The sequence below is a fragment of the Nannospalax galili genome, unplaced genomic scaffold, assembly GCF_000622305.1.
Source record: "Nannospalax galili isolate Female #2095 unplaced genomic scaffold, S.galili_v1.0 scaffold763, whole genome shotgun sequence".
Lineage (NCBI taxonomy): Eukaryota > Metazoa > Chordata > Mammalia > Rodentia > Spalacidae > Nannospalax > Nannospalax galili.
Genome location: NW_008349451.1, coordinates 1,007,800 through 1,029,398, shown reverse-complemented (window position 1 = coordinate 1,029,398; position 21,599 = coordinate 1,007,800). Strand labels below are relative to the sequence as shown.

General features: G+C 44.5%; 2 protein-coding genes across 4 annotated transcripts in view; one reads left to right on the top strand and one right to left on the bottom strand.

Annotated features, from left to right (window-relative positions):
* The window catches only part of Enoph1 (enolase-phosphatase 1), a 32,708-nt gene extending 29,955 nt beyond the window's left edge, over positions 1-2,753 (top strand). For all 3 annotated transcript variants that reach the window (XM_008846874.3, XM_008846873.3, XM_029570318.1), the window contains exon 6: positions 1,769-2,753. In XM_008846874.3, coding sequence (XP_008845096.1) covers positions 1,769-1,905 — 137 coding nt within the window. In that variant the 3' untranslated portion in view covers positions 1,906-2,753. The remainder of the gene's footprint in view (positions 1-1,768) is intronic.
* Positions 2,754-18,618: 15,865 nt separating this feature from the next.
* The window catches only part of Tmem150c (transmembrane protein 150C), a 96,555-nt gene continuing 93,574 nt past the window's right edge, over positions 18,619-21,599 (bottom strand). The window contains exons 7-8 of the mRNA XM_008846870.3: positions 20,997-21,174; positions 18,619-19,194 (exon numbers count right to left, since the gene is read on the bottom strand). Of these exons, the coding sequence (XP_008845092.1) occupies positions 18,986-19,194; positions 20,997-21,174 (387 nt within the window). The 3' untranslated portion in view covers positions 18,619-18,985. The remainder of the gene's footprint in view (positions 19,195-20,996; positions 21,175-21,599) is intronic.

Here is a 21,599-nt window from a genome sequence, read left to right as displayed (position 1 = left end):
ATGGTCAGCTAGGAAGTAGGAGTGAGCAGAAGGCAGCAGCCTCTTTTTCTGGTGTGAGTGGTGTCTGCAGGAAGGCAGTCCCATGTACAGAGGGGACTCTGGGAAGAGGACAGGCCTTCTACAAGAAGAGCATAAGATAGATAACTTGAGGTGGTGGGTGGAAGAAGCCCTTTTTGCCTCTTGAGCATCTCTAGGAACGACTTCTTGGTACCACTGCCTTTCAGTGAATTCTTTGAGGTGCTGCAGCTCTTTTCTAAAGATTGAGAAATTGCTGAAACTTTGATACCAAATCAAAGCTCCATACAGTAGATTCCAGAGTTTTGACCAGTGTGTCCTTTCTGTCGCAGTAAGCTTCATGTTTGACCTCAGAGCTGTGATCTTTCCCGTGATAGCTTGCTTTATTCTTAAGGACATTTATACGCACGTTTGATTTTTGCCTAGGATTCTTCTTTGCCTGTTTTCTTTCCTTGAGGTCTTTAATCTCTGCTCATCTTCTATGCAGAAAAATCAATTCAATAGTTGTATGTTGGGGACCTGGAATGCAGGTTTTGAGCAAGTTTTGGGTGAGTCCCACTAGAGCAAGAGTTGGTAAGCTTTTTCACTAAAGGGCCAGGTAGTAAATACTCGGCTTTACAGTCCAGAGTCTGTTAACAGCTATCCAGCTGTCTTTGTAGTGCAGAGCTAGTCAAAATCAGTGTGCAAATAAACAGATGTGGTAGTGTGCCAGTACTTTACTGGCAGCAGGCTGTGACTTGCCGGCCTTTGTTTTAAAGCACTGACCATGGAGGCAGCCATGACAGTTTCAGGTTTTAGCCCTATCTCTTGCTAGTGCCCTGTTTCCACATCTGTAGACTAGGACTGGGGATAAGCAGACTGGCTACTTTGGAGTTACTGTGAAGGAGAGATGAGGAGAGGAGCTGCATGAAGGCAGGAGCTGTGTTCTGTTCATGTGCCTCTTGTCCTAGTACAGTACCTAGCACATAGATGCTATTTATAGAAGACAATAGCTGGTTTTTTTTTTCAAATAAAAATAGAATGGAGACATGCAACTGGAAGCATATTAGAGATGTGTTTGATATTCAGTTTACGTAATTTAATTTGATTAATCTTGTTTTACTCTCCCCTTCACCCAATGCTACCCCAGTCACTGATCGTAAGGTCATTCATATTCTAATGAGGAAAGAAACAAGTAATAAAGTGTGTGTATTGTTTTGATGGCTAAATAGAGAGTGTTAAAGGATTAGCACAGGCTGCTCTAAATAAGAGTGGCGGTTCTGGAAGATGTAATGTTTTGAGCTGAATTTTGAAGCAATTTGCCAGGCAAAAACCCATGTGGCATCTAGGCAGGGGGTGTGGCATGATGGGGCCTGATTAGATCACAGGGTTCCTTTTGTCCTGTCACTACTTAATTGCTGTTAGAGCCTACAGCCTGTCCTTTGATAAAGAGCTCAGCTCTCTGTGGGCCTAATGGGCGAGAATTCAGGATGGACCTGGCCAGACCATGCCTCTGCCTTATATCCATGAGTAGGTCCTGAGGAAACTCAGTGTAGGCTATGCTGCCATTCTTTTCTATCAGTGTAGCTAGATATTTTTTTAGCATGGAATTCACCTGTATAAAAAAGAATAATACAAATCTTCGACCTCAATGTGCCTGTCTTTTAGCTTCAATAAAAACCAGGCCAAACTCACTTCTTGTGTCCCTGATGGCCTTACTGCAGTCTCATACTTCAAATTTTGGTGTGTCTGACCTGTACTTTGATTTTCACAGAGGCCAGTGCTGCTGAGGAGGCAGACGTACATGTGGCTGTGGTGGTGAGACCTGGCAACGCGGGATTAACGGATGATGAGAAAACATACTACAACCTCATCACATCCTTTAGTGAACTGTACCTGCCTTCAGCATAGAGCAGAAATCTGAGGAAGGTGAACTGTTCCCCTAGTGTCTAGTTTTATTCTAATTTTAAAGTAATTTACTTATGTATACACATACATATGTAAGTATATATGCATGGATGTGTGCTCAAATTAATTTCTGTGGGCACTTTGTGAAAAAAAAAAAGTTATCAGTTCAGTGAGCACAAAACTTAAGATGCTTTGTATGTAGACCATAACTCTAAGTATTATTGAGGGCAGAGTGTAGTTGATAGAAGTTGCTAAATATAGATCAAATGTGCAGTGTTGTACCAAAATGGAAAGGTAGTTTCGAGAAATTATTGCTCTGAGACCTTGTTTTAGAAACTGGAAGTGCTTCAGAGACATTCCCAAGAGTATTGTGCCATCACAGGGTATCAAGTTGTCCCTGACTTGTGAGCTAGGAGGTGCCAGCAGCTGCATTGGCCTCCCCATGTAGACAGACAGAGGCAGTTGTTTCTGCCTGGATCAGTCTGCTACTTAAGAAACTTGTTAGTTGTGTGGTGCCTAGCAAGCACTTGCCTTTGTGAAGGAGGTGCACGGAGAGACACTTATGTTAAACACTCCTGACTCTGCCAGTTACCACCACAGATTTTATAGTTGCCTTTTTAACTATGTCTTAGCACAGTATGAGAATATATGTTAATTACTATTTTTTAAAAAAAGTTTTATTGAAACAGTCTGTAACACCAAGAAGAGCCCTAATATGTAGTATTTTCTTCTAAAATGGATGTGAAGAAGTAAATTTTCTAACAGCAGTGGTTATCCTGATTCCATTCTAACAGGATTTCATGTCATTTTCATGGTGTAATTAATAAAAACATTTTCTTCTCTCCACTTTACATGGCTTCATGAGCTGTATTCCATGTCCTGCCATAAGCATGAGGGGTGGGGGTGGGGCAGCTGGAAAACTGAAGGACGTCCTTTTAGTTTCAGCATCAGGTGTGCGATGTGGCATCAGGTGTGCGATGTACATGCATGTTTTAAAGGAATAGCAAACCATTACCTGGCTTTTGACTTTTTTTTTTTGGTCTTTTTGATATAGGGTCTCCCTGTAGCCCCAGCTGGCCCGGAGCTAACTATGTAGACCAGGCTGGCCTCGATCTCACAGAGATTTGCCTGCCTCTGTCTCTTGCATACTGGGATTTAAGATGTGTGCCACCATGCCTGGTACAGAACTATTTTTCCAGGTGTTTTCTTACATAGTTTAAGAACTGGAGGAAGTAGATTGGTTAAGAGGTATGGTGGTTTATGTTGATTGTCAACTTGGCAGTCTAGAATCACTTTGGAGATAAATCTCTGGAGGCCTGTCAGAGGGGTTTCCTAAATTAGCTTGAGGTGGGAAGACCCACCTTCAATGTGGGTGAGCACCACATTGCCTAGGATCCCAGACTGCAGAGCAGGGCTGAGCTGAGCTGGAGCATTCTGCTTCCTGGCTGTATAGCAGTGTGACCAGAGGCCTCGTCCCACTGCTATTACTTCCGTGTCATCATGGACTTCTTTTTGACCTGAAAGTCAAAATAAACCCTTAAATTGCTTTGGCTAGATACTTTGTTATAGTAATAAGGAAAATAATTAAAAGAAATAATCTAAAATACCCACTTGAGCTAAATTCATGTTGTTGGGAAGGAATGTAGGAAAAACCCCTCAGAACATTGAATTTTATAAGCACCTTTTGTAAGGAGGGACAAAAAAGTGAGTGTGCCCCTTTTTTCCTGTCTTGGTCCAGATTTCAGTTGTCTTTCCCCCAGTGACACCAATTGCCCAAGTTAGTGTTTCAGGAGGGAAAAAGATCTCAAAGGTGATTCTCTAGTCTTATCAGCAATTCTGGAGTAGAAAGATTTATTGTTTGGCCTTTAGGAAGGCTGGCCTTGGTTGCTAAGCCTAACTGATGTAAAGTTTAGAGTTGCCTAAGGGAAGATTTATTGCTACTGGCTTAATGCCAACATGGGTGTACAGCAGACTTTGCCTAGCAGATGGTGCTGCTTCTCCAGAGACCTTGTTAACTGTGAGGCCACCAAATCCAATGGAGGTGGGGCGTATACAGTTCTTTTAGCCTTAAAAGCCAGTAGCATGATACTGCAAGAGCAGAGTAGTTGGGACAAATTTGTGGTAATTCAGCTGCAACCCATCCACTAATTCCTCTTGGATCTCAGATGTATTAAAACACTGATTTGGGAGTTTAGACAGTTTTTCTAGCAGCATTGTTTAAAAGGGCTTGTTTTGGGATGTTTTTCATTCCTATTACAGAATAAAAGTTGAATATAATATATGCCATAACAATTTGCTTGCTACCATACCACCCGTGCCTTGATGCCAAAATTATACTGTCTTCAGTTAATTTAAGCATGATTTGCAGAGCCAAGCATGATGATTGGCTTAGAACCCTTACACTCAGGAAGTAGAGGCAGGAGGATGGCCATAAGTTTGAAGTCAGCCTGGTCTACATAGGGAGTTCCAGGTTAGCTAAGGCTATATAGACCCTGTCTCAAAGGAAAAAAAAGTTTTTGCAAATATAGAATAACAAGTAAATTCCACCCTCACAAATTTCACTCCTATCAAATGTGTATATGAATGTCTATGAGAGAGATTGACATAGGTTCTACATAAGACGTTCCAGGCCAGCTGGGGTCACAAAGGGAAGCCTGTCTCAAAAAACAAATTATGATCTAACAGAAGACCTAGTTAGGAGAATGTTCTTTGTGTACTGGAAAAAAAAGGGCCGTGTCTGTTAGGGCTAGTTGGACTATGTTGTTATTGGGCTTGTTGGTATTCTGTGACATTTCCAACCCTTAGTCCTATGAGCTGTGTGTGGTTCAACACAAAATCTTTTAAAATTTTTTTTGTCTTTTTGAGACAGGGTCTCCTTGTAGCCCCAGCTGTCCTGGAACTCACTATGTAGACCAGGCTGGCCTCAAACTCACAAAGATCTGCCTGCCTCTGCCTCCCAAGTGCTGAGATTAAAGGCGTGCACCACCACGCCTGGCTAAGTTTTTTTAAAAATTCATATTTTATGTGTATTAGTGTTACACCTGCAGGTATTTAAGTAAACCCATGTAATGCAATACCCACAGAGGACAGAAGAGGGCGTTGGAACCCTTGGAACTGCAGTTATGGATGGTTGTTAGCCATCCTGAGATTCAAACCCAGGTCTTCTGCAAGAACAATCAGTGCTTTTAACTGCTGAGCCATCTCTCCAGCCCCCTAACACAAAATCTTAAAGCATTATAGGATTTGTGTGTGTGTGTGTGTGTGTGTGAGAGAGAGAGAGAGATACTTTTCTTGTTTTTTTCCAAGTTCACAGTTTCTGAGTATGAACTTTGTAAAAATGACAGCATTGGGGCTGGAGAGGTGGCTCAGTAGTTAAGAACACTGATGTTCTTGCAGAGACCCGGGTTTGAATCCCAGCACCCACAAGGCAGCTAACAACTGTAACTCCAGTTCCAGGGGATCTGACAGCCTCTTCTGTCCTCTGAAGGCATTGCATGACATGGTGCATAACACTCATAAAAAAAAAATGACAGCATCATATTTCAATATTAAAGGATTGATACCCCTTGTTGCTCTGTGTATCAGCAAATGTGGAGTGTTGAGCTCTCCAGCTAATATTGTCAAACTATGTCTTAATTCTGTTTATGCTTCATGTATGTTGGTGCTTTGTTGCTGGCTGGATTCTCTCCTTTTCTCTCCCTCTCCTCCTCTTCCCTCTCCCTCTCCTTAATGGATTGACTTTTTAATGCTAATAATGTCTTTCTTTGTCTCATGTAACAGTTTTTAAAGTCTGTTTTGTTTTTTATTAGTATAGTGGTCCCAGCTCTGTTTTCAATATATTTTTCCATTCTTTTACTTTAAACTTGTGTTTGAAACTACAGTGTGTCTCTTATGGAGAGCATATATTACTATGCTTTTAAATCAATTCTGCCAGTCTCTGCCTTGAAACTGAAATTTAATTCACTTACATCCAATACAGTTACCAAGAAGGATTTCTGTGTGCCATTTTGCTGTTTGATTTCTGTTTCTTAAACGTTTCTGATCAATTTATTCTTAAGTACATATTTTCTAGTATACCATTTAAATTTTCTTGTCATTTCTTTTACTCTGTTTTTATTTCCTTAATTTCCTTGGGGATTATAGTAGTTTAATGATCTAGTTTTGATTAACTTATAATTAAGATGAATAGCCCCTTAATTTCAATAGAATATGAAAATTTGACCCCACGATTCCATTCTCCCTCTTATGCTGTTACCATCACAAATTACATCATATATTATGTGCCCAGGAACACAGGTTATTATTATTGCTTTATCTATTGTCTTTTAAATCAGATTGGAGATTAAAAAAAAAAAAACAGGGAGTAACAGCTAGTATATTTACGTTGCCTTTCATATTTCCTTATTGGACTGGTTTCCTAGGGCTGCAAAGACCCAGGACCTGAGTGCCAAGAAGCTTCAGGAACTCAGCCTCTTATGGTTCTGGAGGCTGGAAATCCAAAAGCAAGGTGTGAACAGGGTCAACACCCAGAGTCCCTGAGAGAGACTGTCCCTTTCTCCTAACTTCTGGTGATAGTTGACAATCCAAAACATTACTCGAGTTAGAAGTGCATTACTCCATGTCACACAGTGTTCTTCCTGTCTGTGTCTTCCTGTTAGCATGCCAGTCATACTGGATTAGGGAGTCTGCCTTCATTTTAACTATACGTACAGTGATTCTGTTTCTAAATAAGGTTGCATTCTGATTACCGGGTATTAGACCTTCAAGAATGTCAGCTTCTCAAAGTCCTTATTCAACAAAGCATTTATCTCACTCTTCAGGCTTTCCTACCAAGCTTTTTGGTTAGTCTGGTTGTCTCTAACTGTTGCCCACTATTCCAGGTAGTTGTGACTAATGTATTTGTTTTGAGCTTTCCAACAATGGGTTCTGGCAACTGGCAGAATTCCAAGTTAGGCAAGATAAAGACAAACCCTTTGAGTCACTCCTCTAAGCAGGTACCAGACTGATTGCCACAGACTCAACTGTTTCTCCAGATTGATTTTGAAGTTCTGACCCAATGTGACCACATTGGGGGTAGGAGTGTAGGGAGGTAATTGGATTAAATGGAGCCAAGTAGGGTAGCATGTGTCTGTAATCTTAATACTCTGGAGGCTGAGGCAGGACAATCAGACCACAAGTTCCAGGCTAGCTGGGGTACATAGTAAGACCATTTCAATGAATGGATGAATGAATGAATGAATGAATGAGGAGCCTTAATCCTGTGGGGACCTAAAGGCCCCGCCTTGCCAAGATGGCGCCTAGAGGAAGTAAGCAGGGCGCGGCCTGACCTGTCCTGAAGATCATCAGATTGGATGCCAGTCCTTCCGCACCCCTGGGCGGTGCATGATCAGCATGTGATCAACATGGACGCCTATGGGACCCTGCCCATGTGGCAGGTTGACCTTTAAGCTGATTGGGTGCATTGGGGGAGGGGGTTTCCCAGGGGATTTCCAAACTGTGGTTTTTGCCTATATAAGCTCTGTGACACCTGCAATAAATGAATTCCTGCTTGACAAGACTCCCTGTCGGGTCTGATTGTCCTTGGCGAGGAGGGCTGGCGAAACGGGCAGACAGGGCACTCACCTTTCCCTGACCCCCATGGCGGCAGGTCCCTCCAGGGCAGGACCTTGGGGCGGACCCCCGCAATTGGCACCCAACGTGGGGCCCGAAGAGAGGGCCTAGATTGGTCAGGGCCAAGCGAGCTCCGAGGTGAGTGAGACCCAAAAAGATGGGTAACACAACCAGCAAAGTTGAGGACCCAGCGCTTAAAGCTCTGAGATACATGCTAAAAAGCAGGGGATTGGAGATCACGGACCAGAATGCCCTTAAGGTCTGGGATACTGTGAGACATTTGGCCCCCTGGATCACTTCCACGAATTTCTTTGACTGGGAGATTTGGTCTCTGGTGGAGCAGCTAGCATGCCATAGAGAGATTCAGTCCAGGGTTGACCCACCGCTTAGTTTTTACCCCAAGATGTCAGCCCTCAAGGCGTGTTTCAGACCAGAGGATTCTGAGCCCACAGCACCAACAACTGATCCGCCTGATCTATCTGGTGCTTTCACTGACTGGGGGAAGTTTGAGAATGAAAGAAAAGAGGCAATGATTAAATGGTGTGCCCTCTATAGGGAGGAGTGCTGCCTACAGGCGGAGAGAAATCAAACCACCTGCCCTCCCATCCCCATAACGTTTGGGATGCTGTCTGGCACTGCTGACCAATATTCCACTGGTACCCAACAGGCGGCCATTCCCGCCCCCTACACTGATCAGGTCCGTGTTCTTGGACTAGCCGCCTGGAGGAAGCTGGATGAGGGGCCCTCAGAGGCACCAATTGCTGGGATTAATCAAAAGCCTGGCGAGGACCTGCCAACATTTATAGATAGGGTGGAGAAAAGCCTCAGGCGTAAGCTTCCGCCTAGGGCACTGAGAGAACAGTTCGCTAAACTCCTGGTATGGGAGGGCATGATGGGAGATTACAAATTGGCCTGTGCCGGTCTCAAAGAGAGATCCATCAGTCAATGGATAATTGCCTCTAGGGACATGGGGACGCAAGCCCATCAGACAGACCATGACTGCTGCTTTGCAGGCACAAACTGAAGCACTGACCCAGCATTGACCCAGGCCTTCACTGGCCTGAGCTGGGGTGGAGGGAGGTATGGTGGACCCCCAACAAGGGGTACAGGACAATGTTTTGGGTGTGGACAGACCAGACATTTCAAGAGGGAATGCCCGAAAAAGGAAAGCAAGGCTAGGGCCCGCAATGAGGGGCTGGGGGGAGGAAGAGCCCCAACCACCCCCTGTCCGTGGTGCCACAAAGGTTATCATTGGCAGAAGGAGTGTAGGTCCAAATTTGATGTAGAGGGGAAGCCTTTAAACTAGATGTGGGGCATCCTCCAGCCCCATTATACCAAGGGTGTGAGAAAAGGATCCCAGTGTTGGGACCTAATCAGGCTCATGCCTTGGCGTTGGCCGGGTCCCCTAAGCCCAGAGCCAGTTGGACTGTCCCGATAGTTTCAGGGCTAAGGCCAAAGATAGGTATCATTATACTAGGGAAGAGATTCCACTGTCTCTTAGATACGGGAGCAGATAGGATGGTGCTGAGAAGGGAGGAAGTCGCCCCAGATTGGAGCCTAGTCCCAGGACCCCAGATATTGGGGGTAGGGGGAAATGTTAGGTCTGAGGAAACTAGGGATTGGCTCATCTGGCAGGATGAGGACGGGGTCCAGGGGAAGGTGTGCCCCTTGGTGGCCTCTGGGCTGTCTGCCAATCTTCTTGGACAAGATGTTCTGGGGGAAGCCCAGGCATTTATCACCACTGCCATGATGACCTTTGGGAAGGCGATGAGCATGCTCGAGCGTTTGGGGGGACTCCCGGAATGCCACAGGTGCACCCCCAATCCCAAGGGCCACTGCCCCACAAATGCCGTCCATCCAATGGACACCCGGACCGCCGGTGTGGGTGGAGCAGTGGCCACTGCCCAAATTTAAGTTACAGGCCTTGAGACAAATTGTCTAGAAACAGGTGGAGCAAGGCCATCTTAGGCCCTCTATGAGTCCCTGGAATTCTCCAGTTTTTGTCATCAACAAATCTTCGGGCACATGGAGAATGTTGCAAGCAAGATCAATGCCTGGATGGTTCCAGTTGGGACCCCCTTAAAGGGGTTGCCCTGGATCCCTGCTATCCCCGCTGACTTGCATCTTATGGTTATAGGCATCAAGGATTGCTTTTTTTCCATTCCATTGCACCCCTCAGACTGCGAAAAATTTGCCTTCTATATGAGTGGACCAACCTTCCCCAGGGCATGGCCAATAGCCCAGCCCAGTTTTGTCAGGGCTATGTATGGGCTCTTTTGAACCCCGTACGCCAGTTACCACAAACCATCATATATATGGATGTTATCATCCTGGGGGCTCCTGACACCCAACAGTTGGGAGGCCTGTACAAGGCCATCCTGCTGTGCCTCCAAGAGGGGAGATTACATATATCTGATGAGAAGGTACAGACTGTATATCCTTTCAAAGTGTTGGGAACCAGGCTATTCCTGGATGGGGTTAGCCCTCTAAAGCCACAGTTGGATATAAAGTCTGACCTAATACTAACCGGGTTACAAAAATTATACCTACATGACTTTACTCACAAAGTCCTTGATGGACTTAAAGAGAATTGTGCGCGCCTGCAAGTAATGCCAACCCTATTTGCAGGTGCCACCCCCTGCAATGAGCAGGGGTTAATCATAGAGGACTTAAACCCAATGTCTTGTGGCAAACAGATGTCACACATTACTACCATTTGGGAAGTTAAAATATGTTTTGCATCAACTGGTTAAAACTGATAATGGACCCTGCTTTGTTAGCTTGCAGGACTTCTTTCTAACACGGGGAACAATGGGGAGTCCAACATCAATCATCAATATCTAAAAACACAATTACAAAAAGGGGGAATAAGCCCCCTTGTAATTAAAAAAAAAAAAAAATCAGTTAGAATCAGGATTCCGAAAACATTGGGGCCGTCAGGAACAGAGGCCAGAGGTACAAGTAAAATGGAACGATCCCTTAATGGGACAGTGGAGAGGGCTAGATCCTCTGTTAACTGTGGGGCAAGGGTTTGGGTGTGTGTTCCCCATAGGGGATCCAAGACCCATATGGGTACCCACTAGAGACCTCAAATTTTATTGTCAGGAAGATGACTCTGAGTAATCAGAGTCCACCACCTAAGAAGACAAATAAGAAAAAAAAAAAAAGGAGTGGTGGTTGTGCAATAGGCTCAGCAGGGTACTAACTGCTACCCACAAAAGAGGACAAAGAAGAAAAGGAAACTAAAAATAATAAAACCCATGGGCCTAAGTGCCTTTGAGAAGATCTCTCACTTTTTTGTCTTGACAGGAAAATGCCCCGACCTGGGTGGACTGGACTCTTGGTCTCCGTGCTGATAGGTGCCTTGACGATCATGTTCATGATCCTGACATTGATCCTCCTGGACCTGATGGAGAAACTCCAGAAGACCAACAAGACCCATTAAATAACTTTTGTCTCCAAAAGTTTTGTTTCCACAGGACCTCATGTTGTTGAGTGCTCGTCAGCCAGGCCCTCAGCTCCATAGGTCAGCCCCTTCCTTCTCCTCCTTTCCTTTTTGTCACGGACTGGCACCTCCCATACGATGGCCCTCGCCTAAGATCTAAGCATCCCATGCTAACGACGGGTAAGATCTCCTTCTGGCAGGTACTCCTAAGACAGGAAGTGCACATGGCCACGTGTACTGACCAATGATGGGCAAGGCTTAGCCAGGAAGGAGACAACCTAAGACAGGCTGAGACGCTCGGCACATGGAAAAGGGCTAGCTGCCTATCCATAGGGCATCGCCGGAAGGGTAGGCCGTGATTAACCTGTTAAAGAAAAGAAAAAGGAAGCGATATGGGGACCTAAAGGTCCCGCCTTGCCAAGATGACGCCTAGAGGAAGTAAACAGAGTGCGGCCTGACCTGTCCTGAAGATCATCGGATTGGATGCCGGTCCTTCCGCACACCTGGGCGGTGCATGATCAGCGCATGATCAATGTGGATGCCTGTGGGACCCTGCCCTTGTGGCAGGTTGACCTTTAAGCTGATTGGGTGCATTCGGGGGAGGGGGTTTCCGAGGGGATTTCCAAACTGCGGTTTTTGCCTATATAAGCTCTGTGACACCTGCAATAAATGAGTTCCTGCTTGATAAGACTCCCTGTCGGGTCTGATTGTCCTTGGCGAGGAGGGCTGGCGAAACGGGCGGACAGCACACTCACCTTTCCCTGACCCCCATCGCGGCAGGTCCCTCTGGGGCGGGACCCCGCATAATCCAGTATGATTGGTGGCTTTATTAGGGGAAGAAGAGACACCAGTGTTCTGTTTGTCTCTCAGCCTTTCTCTATCTCTGTTTCTTTCCTTCTTACCTCTCTCCCTCTGATGCCTCTGCCATGTAAGGACAGTGAGAATATAGTGTCTATAAACCAGAGAAAGCTTTCACCAAAAACTTCATCACTGGAACCTTGACTTTGGACTTTACAGACTTAAAGGCATGAGAAAATAAATTTCTTTAAACTACCCTGTGTGTATTTTTTTATTTGTTGGTTTAAGGCCCCCAGTCAGTTTGTTCCCAGTCAGACACCTGCAGCCACCAACTACAGTTCTTTGGGAATAAGGCCTGTCCCTTTGTTTCCTCTGGCAATTTCTCCTGCACCAGAAACATGACTCAGCCTCAGTGCCATCCCTGAGCTGGGGAGTGGGGAGGTGAGACCAGGGTCAGTTAAAATGGCACAAAGCTCTTCATTTTTACTGAGATTGAGCTTTTTTCCCCCTAAATGTCCCTTTACACTTTTACAAGGTTTTACTTAGTTTCCAGAATCCCCTAAAAGTTGTTTCTGACATTTTTTGCCATTTTATTGCTGTTATGGAGGGAAGGGCTTTGGTTACGCCACATACTCTTTACAATGTGATATAATCCTGCTCCCAGGGATGGGGCCTCTTGGTTCCTTCCTCTTAAACCTGGTGTGGGCTTATGATTTCTCCAGGTGAAAGCTGACAGTAGGGATGATGTTCTGTGTCTGTTTGGGCTCAGTTTTAATTCAAGAGAGCCAGAATTTGCACATTTGTTATGGGGAAGTCAGCTACCATGTGTGGGAACCCAGATTCACCATCATGGAGAGGAACTGAGGCCCCAAGTTGATAGATTCTACCTGCACACAGAGGGAATAAACCAGCCCTCCAGCTGCCAGCCTCCAGCCTTCAAGTCGCCCAGCTAAGACACTGAAGCAAAGGTGAGCTGTCCCAGCTGTGTTTTAGTTCCAGCACAGAATCTGTGACTAGAACATGTGGTTTTCTGCCACTACATTTGGTTACAATGTGTCCAGCAGCCACTAGAACAGTCACCAAGTGAATCAAATGTTTCCAAGCAGTGGGCCAGGCTTTCATCTCCATCAGCACAGGCAGACATCTGAAGGTCTGTGCCACAGCGTGCAGTTAGGAATGTCAAGGGTGCCTCCTTTTTCTCTCAAACATTGGCATCCTTTTCTCCCCAGATGTTGCAAGTGTCCCTGGCTCCACAATCATCTAGTCTTGAAACCTTAGGTGTCTGACTTCCTCTTCTCCCTCCTTGTACAAGCAGCCAGCCAGACACGGCCACATTTTTTTTTTTTCCCTCCCCACAGTGCTGATGCCTTTCCCATTCCCAAAAACCTGTGCTGGAAGTTACATATTCACTGTTAACCTACAGAATGAGATGCAGCAGCATTCAGAAAGATTGCCAAGAACAGCCTCTGTACTAGCGAAAGGGTAGTGTTTACTAAACCTCAGAAAACTTGTTGGTGCTCGCCTGTAATCCCAGTATTTGGGAGGTGGAGGCTTCATAGCAAGTTGGATACCAGTCTGGGCTACATGAGATTGTGTTTTAAAAAAAGACTTCTCAGAGCAAGGAATGACGATGTTTATCGATAGAAAATGCAGTGTATTTTGAGAAAGCTGCTACTGGGGGCAATGAAAATTTGACTCATTGACTGGCCTGGAACACATTTGGTCTCTGAATGGTTTAGTGAAACCCCTTTCCTCCAACTCCTCCTAACTTTCCCTGGCTATACGTCTAAATTTGGCTCATAAAAATCTAGAGGTATTAGATGTTATTCTGATACTGACTGGCAAATAAGTCTTGCTTTCTATGGCAGTATTGATAAAATACCCTTTCTTTATTCTTATGGAAACATTTGTAGAGACTATTTGAGCAGTTAAAAAAAAATATGAACTACAGAGTCAGCTCAACTTCTTGATTTAAAAACAAAAAATATATTGATAGGAACCAGTCACCCTTGGCGTCTCACTGGAAGCTACATGACAGGAAATCAGGTACTGACAGTTTGCAGGACATTTCAATCCTGTTTAGAATGCAGGCCTAGTGGCTGCAGACATCCTAGAAAATCAGTCCTTTTATCATCCAGACAAGTCCTTTTATCATCCTCAAGACAGAAAGCTGACAGCCAAGACAAGAGGATGGTTGTGTCTTCTGGAATCCGAGTACATTAGCACTGCTTCCAATGTCTCTTGAACACAGCTACTCGCAGAGACTAACGTTTCAAGGAGAGGCCCCTCGCCCCTTGTGTGTCAGCTATGCATTCATTTGCTTCAGGTTGTTTATGTTTTCTTTTTATCTCTGTGTATATGTGTGCAGATGTGTTCACGTGAGTACAGATGCCTGTGTGCCACAGCACATGTGCAGAGGTCGGATAAGCTTAGGGTCAGTCCTCACCTTTCACCTTGGGACAGGTCCTCTTGCTCCTCAAGCTAGCTGGCACACAAGCTTCTGGGGGTTCTCCATCTGCACCTTCTATCTCACCCTCTGTGTCCTGGGATTAGACACATGCTGCCATGCCTGGCTTTACATGGCTTCTGGGGACTTGAACTTGGATCCTCACGCTTGCACCTGCTTGTAAGTGCTTTACTCCCCGAGCCATCTCCCCAATCCTGTTTTGAGACAAGGCCTTGCTATGTAGTCCAGGATGGATTTGCAATCTCCTGCCTTGACTTCCTCTTGCTGGGATTTCAGATGTGGGCCAGCATGTCCAATTTTATTTTAGAAACATTTATTGAGGACTTAATGATGTACCAGGCACTACTGTAGGTGTCAAGTAATAGGAGACAAAAATCCTTGCCTTCAGGTATTTGCATTTAAAGGATGGAAAGAGCTAAACAAAGACAAAATAAACTGCCACTGTGATGTGTGTTATAATTTCAACCAATTCTAAGACCATGCTTTCTTAGTTTTTATTTGTGCATGAGTATATGCGTGTGGGTGTACGTGTGCCATGCATGCATGTGGAAGTCAGAAGACAACTTTGTGGAGTTGGCTTTCTCCTTCCACCATCCCAGGGATCAAACTCAAGTCGGCAGACTCAGCAGCAAGTACCTTTACCCACTGAGTTACCTCTCTGGCCCAGGATCGTATTTTAAAGATTTAGTTTACAATAAAGCTGGAGAAATAGTTCTGAGGTAGACTTAGGGAGGTAATCTTTGAGCTGAGAGGCTGCAATGAGAATGTAATACTCAAGTAGGCAAAGAAAGTGAGCTTTAAGTATCTGGAGGAAGACTGGCCAAGGCCCCAAGGTCAGGACACACCTAACTATCAGGAAAATAAAGAGGCTCTCAGAGGCAGGTTCCAGCCTGGTTCCCGGCATTTTAGCAAGCTGAGATTTTAGTCTGAGTACGAGGGAAACCATTGGAAGGTTTTTAGTAGAGGAAAAAAATAAAATAATTTAGGTTTAAGATAAGATGCCTTTGACAGTTGTATCAAGGACAGGTTGAAGGGAGCACATACTGGAAGCAGAGATGAGTTTTTATGGGTTATGAAATTTCAGAGAGATGATCACGGTTTGGGCCAGATGGTGGCAGTAGACAGTCGTCAGTGCAAAGGTAATCATTGCTAGGATTTTCCCATAGATGTGTAGTGTGAGAAGTAATAAGTAAAAGGAAGCGATCCCTGTAAGTAACTGAAAGATGAATGTCTTTAATTTAGATGGGACAACTGTGTGAAGGATGGGTTGAATGGGATAAGATCAGGGGTATGGAAATTGAGATGCCTTACAGTGGAGAGGCTGTAACAGCGGTCCACCAATTAGGATAGAGGTCCTGGACAGCTTGGAAAAGGTCAGCACACGGCAATATTGAATCCTTCATCTTCATCTTCCGCTTCTTGTGTGTGATGGGGTCTTACTTTGTAGCTGTCGGGCATGGAGCCAAGTCCTGCCTCTGCCTTCTTAGTGCTGGATTGCAGGTACGTGCCACCACATTCTGCTGAACTTTTCTTCAAGAGGCTCAGAGTACCAAAATTACAGTTAGTGTATGTGGGGCTTTGCTCCCTGCCATCCAGGAATACTCATTCTACATGCAGGTTCCCAGACTTTGACCTGCATAAGTGCTGTGACTCTCAACTTGAGGGGGCACCATATTTCCATGTTTATATGTAGGATAGTGCAAAATTATCTTTAGCCTTTTTCCCTGCTCCTGACGTAGAGCTGCTAAAATGCCTAGAGTATACCAACAGGAGTGTTTATTCATGAGCCTCTTCTGGTCATACCAAGGTTCACACTACTGAGGTGATGTCAGGATGAGGCTGGTCACCACAAATACCTGGTGCAATCAACTTCTGGGATGTGGGAGGGGAAGCAGGAGATGGAGGGCTGAAAACTCAGCTCCTAAACAGCAAGCTATGGGCCGCATCCAGGCTGACGAACTTTCTGCAGTGCCAGAAGGATGGGACACTCCGAGACGGCATAGACCCCTCCTTCCCCTGAGCTCCTTTATACCTCTTCCATCAGCTGTTCCCAAGTTGTATCCTTTATAATAAAACAGCAAATGTAAAGTGTTTTCCTGAGCTCTCCAAGGTGTTAACAATAAGTTATTTTAACCGACTTGGATAGAAGTGAGGGTAACCTGTGGATTCCCACCTTTGCAAATGGCATCTGAAGTGAGCTGCCTTGGTGCAACTGAGCCAAGAAACCTATAGTCTGGTGTTAACATTAGGCTTTAACTAAAGCCATGGTCCACCTGTGGACAAGCGGGTCCAGAGAATTACAGAACTGGTTGAGGGTGACAGAAAACATCAAACCAGTACAACAATGAAGTTCATTTTCCTTCCTTCCTTCCTTCCTTCCTTCCTTCCTTCCTTCCTTCCTTCCGTCTTTTTTGAGACAGCATCTACCTATAGCCTCAGCTGGCCTGGAACTCCCGAGTGCTGGGATTAAAGGTGTGTGCCACCACGCCCGGCTATGAAGTTCATTTTCAAAACACAATGGCTGGCTGAGTTTACAAGTACTTCAATGTTAGATAAGAGCTCAGTGTGGTGACAACAAAGAAACAAGTGTATTCATAGGAAAATGAAGAAACGTTAGTGTAAGAAACAGGGAAGTCACAGTTCTGCAGAAAACCATTTTATTGAGTTGCCAGATCTAAATAATGCTAATCATTGCTTGATTCTGCTAAAATGTGCGGTCATAACACTCTTAAGAAAGTGTATGAGTGCATCACCAAAAGCTGCTGAATTTGAATTGGGTACAGTAAAAACAAAACTTCATAAATCTTTGTTCTCTGATAAAATCTTTAAAATATAAAAATGAAAAAAAGAAACCCAAGAGCAGTATTCAAAACTAACAAATGTTACCTTGGACTATTTACAGCAAGAGGCCGATTTAATAAGAGAATGTTCTGCTGGATCCCCTCTCACATCCACCTTTCAGGGGTTCTCATGCCCTTCTCTGCCCAGGATTGATGATATCTCCTCTCCTTCCTCACTGCAAACAGGTGCATTCCACTCTCTCACTCATCTTTTGGTCATCTTGATATTCTTTATTTCCACTCATAAACAATACATGATTCAATTCAACAGACATTTATTGAGCACCTAATATGTGCCAGGCACTGTGCTGGGAGCCAATACACAGAAGAAGATATTAGACCCCCGCAAGAAGCTCAGGCTCTGGGTTGAATTTAAAAAACAACATTTTCCACATTATATTCTAGGATATCCCAGGCCCCCTATGAAATTTGAGTTTCTTTTATCAGAGCTTTTGGGGGAGAAGTCTGTGCACTTGGTGCACTCTGTTGGCATGAGGAATCTGGAATTCCCTCTTTGGGAGGCACAGTCTTGAATGTCCACACCTAAGGCCTGATTTTTGAACTCAGCAGGCAAGAACCCACATGTTCAGCATGAGGCCAATATTGTTCAGAGGAGGGTAACCTTTTTTTTTTTTTTTTGTCATTGTTGGGACAGGCTCTCCCTGTAGCCCCAGCTGGCTGGCCTCGATCTCACAGAGATCTGCCTGCTTTGCCTCCTGAGTGGTAGGCTTAAAGGCATGCACCACCACACCCAGCAAGGGTAATCTTTTAATTGGCTTCTACAAATTCCAAATTTGAAAAGCCCTCAGTCCCAAAACTACGAAATTTGAGCAACAGATACGTATTTGAAAAGTCTCTCCTGTTTTGGACTTAAACCAAGATGCTCTAAAACTCCTGTTTTTACTCAGAGCCCAGCTGGAACTCTTTTCATTACCTGCATAGGTACAGATTTCTTTGTGTTTCTTTGTGAATCTTCTCTTTGTTTCAAACATAAAATAAACCTGCGGGTGACCTTTTCTTTTCCATAGTTGAAACCAGAGCAAGGTTCTCGCTTTTGGTTCACTTTTTGTCCATGAGGCCTACAGAGACCCAAGGTAGTTACATTTAAAAAATAAAAAGACAAACCATAAGCCATGAAACAAAAACTGTGCATGACATAGTGTGGAAGCAAAAAAAAAAAAGAAAAAAATTAAACCACACCCTCACAGCCCCCTCTCATGCCACACACCTGGCAGGCACTGTCCCTGTGGCTATTTCTCCAGCAGAGTGAACTGAGTCCAAATCTCAGTGGCAGGCCTCCTTCCTGCTCACACTCGGCAGCAAATTCCTTTCCTTGGATCCACACAGGCTGAACAAGGGCGAAGGGAGGGAGGCTTGTGGGAAAAAGCTCTGCCTATGCCTTTCGTAGGTTACTCAGTCACATCTCCAACACAGTGTTCATCCAGTCAGATGACACTCAGTTGTCCATTCAAGAATACAGATACCAGATTCACAGCTTCCTCCAGAGCCCATTCCAAGCCCTTTGGACCTGAAGGCAACTTGGGGAATTGGCCTTATTCTCCTGTTAGGTTTGGCCTGGCCTACTCTGCAGGAGGGAGATGCCAGGTTTGAAACGTGTGAATAGGATGAGGAGAGCAAGGCATACTGGGAAGTCAGGGGTGGAGACGTGGTCACACACAAGCTTCTGGCTCTGTCATGCATATATCTTCAGTGTAACAGTATGTATTTTGACACATGAGAGCTTGTGCTTGTTCAAGAAAGAAATAACTTGCCCTGAAAAGCTCATTTGGCAAATGTGGTCGTGAATATGTGTCTCTGTGTGTGGAACATGTCATGAGGCTATGTGTCAGGTCCTATGAGTGTGTCCTTCTGGTCCCTCCCCTGTTGTCACACCCACCTCACCGGCAAGGACAAATGGATGGGTTACACCTGGTCAGTTTGATATTCAGATGCTTCTGACAGACTTTCAGAGAAGCTTAAAAAATTCTCCTGGTACTCAGAGCACACAATCTCATAGCGGTAGTGTCGGAACTCCACGGCCAAGGTGCCAAAATACGACAGGAAGCACATGACCAGGCCCCACTGGACCCTGGCTGCATACATATGGATGTCTTGGGCCATGAGGATGAAGTCTGGGGAACAGCAGTCAAGGAGAGCCATCAGCCATTCCTTGTCAGTCTCCCCCACCTCCCTGGCAAAACTGGTGATTGTTAGCCATGCCCACACCTAACAGCAATGTGACAGGACTTGCTGATTTATAACACTGAGTGGTGTGTCCTGCATACTTCTAGATAATCTCTCAAACTCCTCACAGCAATCCTATCATCATCATCAGTTTTATAAGCTATCAGAAAACTGAGGCCAAGTAATTTGGCTGAAGTCATTCACACAGGTATTAACTGGCATTGGGATTCACCCAAACATCTGGCCATGTGTCAGCTGCTGGATTCCACAGGTGGCACTAGCAGGACTACTACTCCAGTGAACATATTCTAGCTATCTCGATGTAAGCTGTGTTTGCTCTGCAGTGCTGCTAATAATGTCCTGATGGCCCCTTTTGCTCTTCTAATTTTTACTACCATCTTCAAGACAATACTGTATGTTAGTTTCATTCTTGGTAAGATATTAAAAATTGTGACCAAATGAAGATAAACAACTAAAAAAAAAACCCTATAAAATGAGCTGGGCCTAGTGATAAACATCCATGTGTAATCCCAGTACTTGGGAGGTAGAGGCAGGAGGATTTGGAATTCAAGGTTATCCTCAGCTATACAGGGAATTTGAGGCCAGCTTGGGCTCCATGAGGCCCTGTCTCAAAACAAAAGCAATCAGTAGGAATGGGAGGGGAATCACAGAGGGTAATGGGGGTGAAGCGATCAAAATGATTATGTATATGAAATGTCATAGTGAAACCATTATTATGCCTAATATGCTAATATATACTAATAAAAACTTAAAACCCAAAATAGTGATAACAATCAAATACAGTCCTATTCCCGAATGTACATACATACATATATATAAATAAAAAATATATATACATATGTATAGTATGCTCACAACCACACAATGTGTATGGAAATATAGGATCTTCTAGAAGAGTGAAAAGTTCAGAGCATGCTTTAGTGAAAGGCCAAGAGGCTGAGAACCAAAAATATTTATTCCAAAAAATCATATATGTTCCCTTAGATATAGCTTAGAATCCATATCTGTGTTTTATCTTTAAAACATAGACCCAAAATATTGAGAGACTTTTAGACAGCAGAATAGGTGAAACTCCTTCAGCCAAACTTTGGTCTCTCGACTAGGCATGAATCCAAGAAAACCAGAAATCAGGGGCTGGAAAGATGGCTCAGTGGTTAAGAGCACTGACTGCTCTTGCAGAGGACCCAGGTTCAATTCCCAGCACCCACATGGTGGCTATGAACCATCCTTAACTCCAGTTCCAGGGGAATCTGAAGCCTTCTTCTGACCTCCACGGCATTGCACGACACGGGTACACTCACATACATGCAGGCAATACACTCATACATATGAAATAAAAAAAAGAAAAAAAAGAAAACCAGAAATTAAGAAATGGTTTCAAATGTTCAGAGACAACACGAAGACCTAAGCAAATGAATACTGATAACTCTGTTCTAGGGAACTGACTGGTGGGATGGGGTGGTGGTTTTGCTGAGAAATGTTCCCCATAGGCTCATATAGGTGAACACTTGATCCCTCAGTTGGTGGCATTGTTTGGGACCTTTAGGTTGTGGAACCTACAGGAGGTGCAACCTTACTGAAGGAAGCACATCATCAGAGGCAGGTTTTGAGGGTTTACAGTATGGCCCTACTTCTTGTTCTCTCTCTCTGCTTCCTGTGTGTGTTAAATGTGATAGGGCAGCTTCCTGTTCCTGCCTGTTACAAGGAATTTTTCACATTCAAAGGATACAGAGGACTACACAGAGAGTGATAACAGCTGACAAAATAACTCGTGGAATTCCAACTTTCCGTCCTTCATTCTTGATGTTGACTTTGAGTGTCAATGCAGCCTGTATCCAGCAGGTTAACGTGCCAAATCCAAAGGTCAAGGACGTTCCCACGTTATGGATTTCTTCATCATTTGTGAGCTAAGGATGAACAGAAATAGTGTGTGGAGACCCATTTAAAAAAGAAATGCAAGCTGTTAGACAATGTGGGGGAGAGGATGGAAAAAGAGCTATCTCAACATCAGGGTGGCAGAGCTTAGAAAGACCGGCATTCTTCATTTCCACTGGCTCCTTCTGTCTATTCTCAAATGGCTTAACTCAAACGAGAGGAAGGAAAATATTTCCTCAAAACTTAAAAACATTTGTTTTGAGAAACCATGCAGGTGGCACTGCTCTGTTCTTCGAATTTATTTTCCAGAAAAGCTTTTGAGGAAAGGAAGTTAAGAAGCAGAGAGTTACATTAAAAGAGAATAGATGGCTCAGCAGTGTAGAACACTGGCTGGCTGTTCTTGCAGGAGATCCAGGTTCGAATCCCAGCACCCACATGGCAGCTAACAACTGTCCGA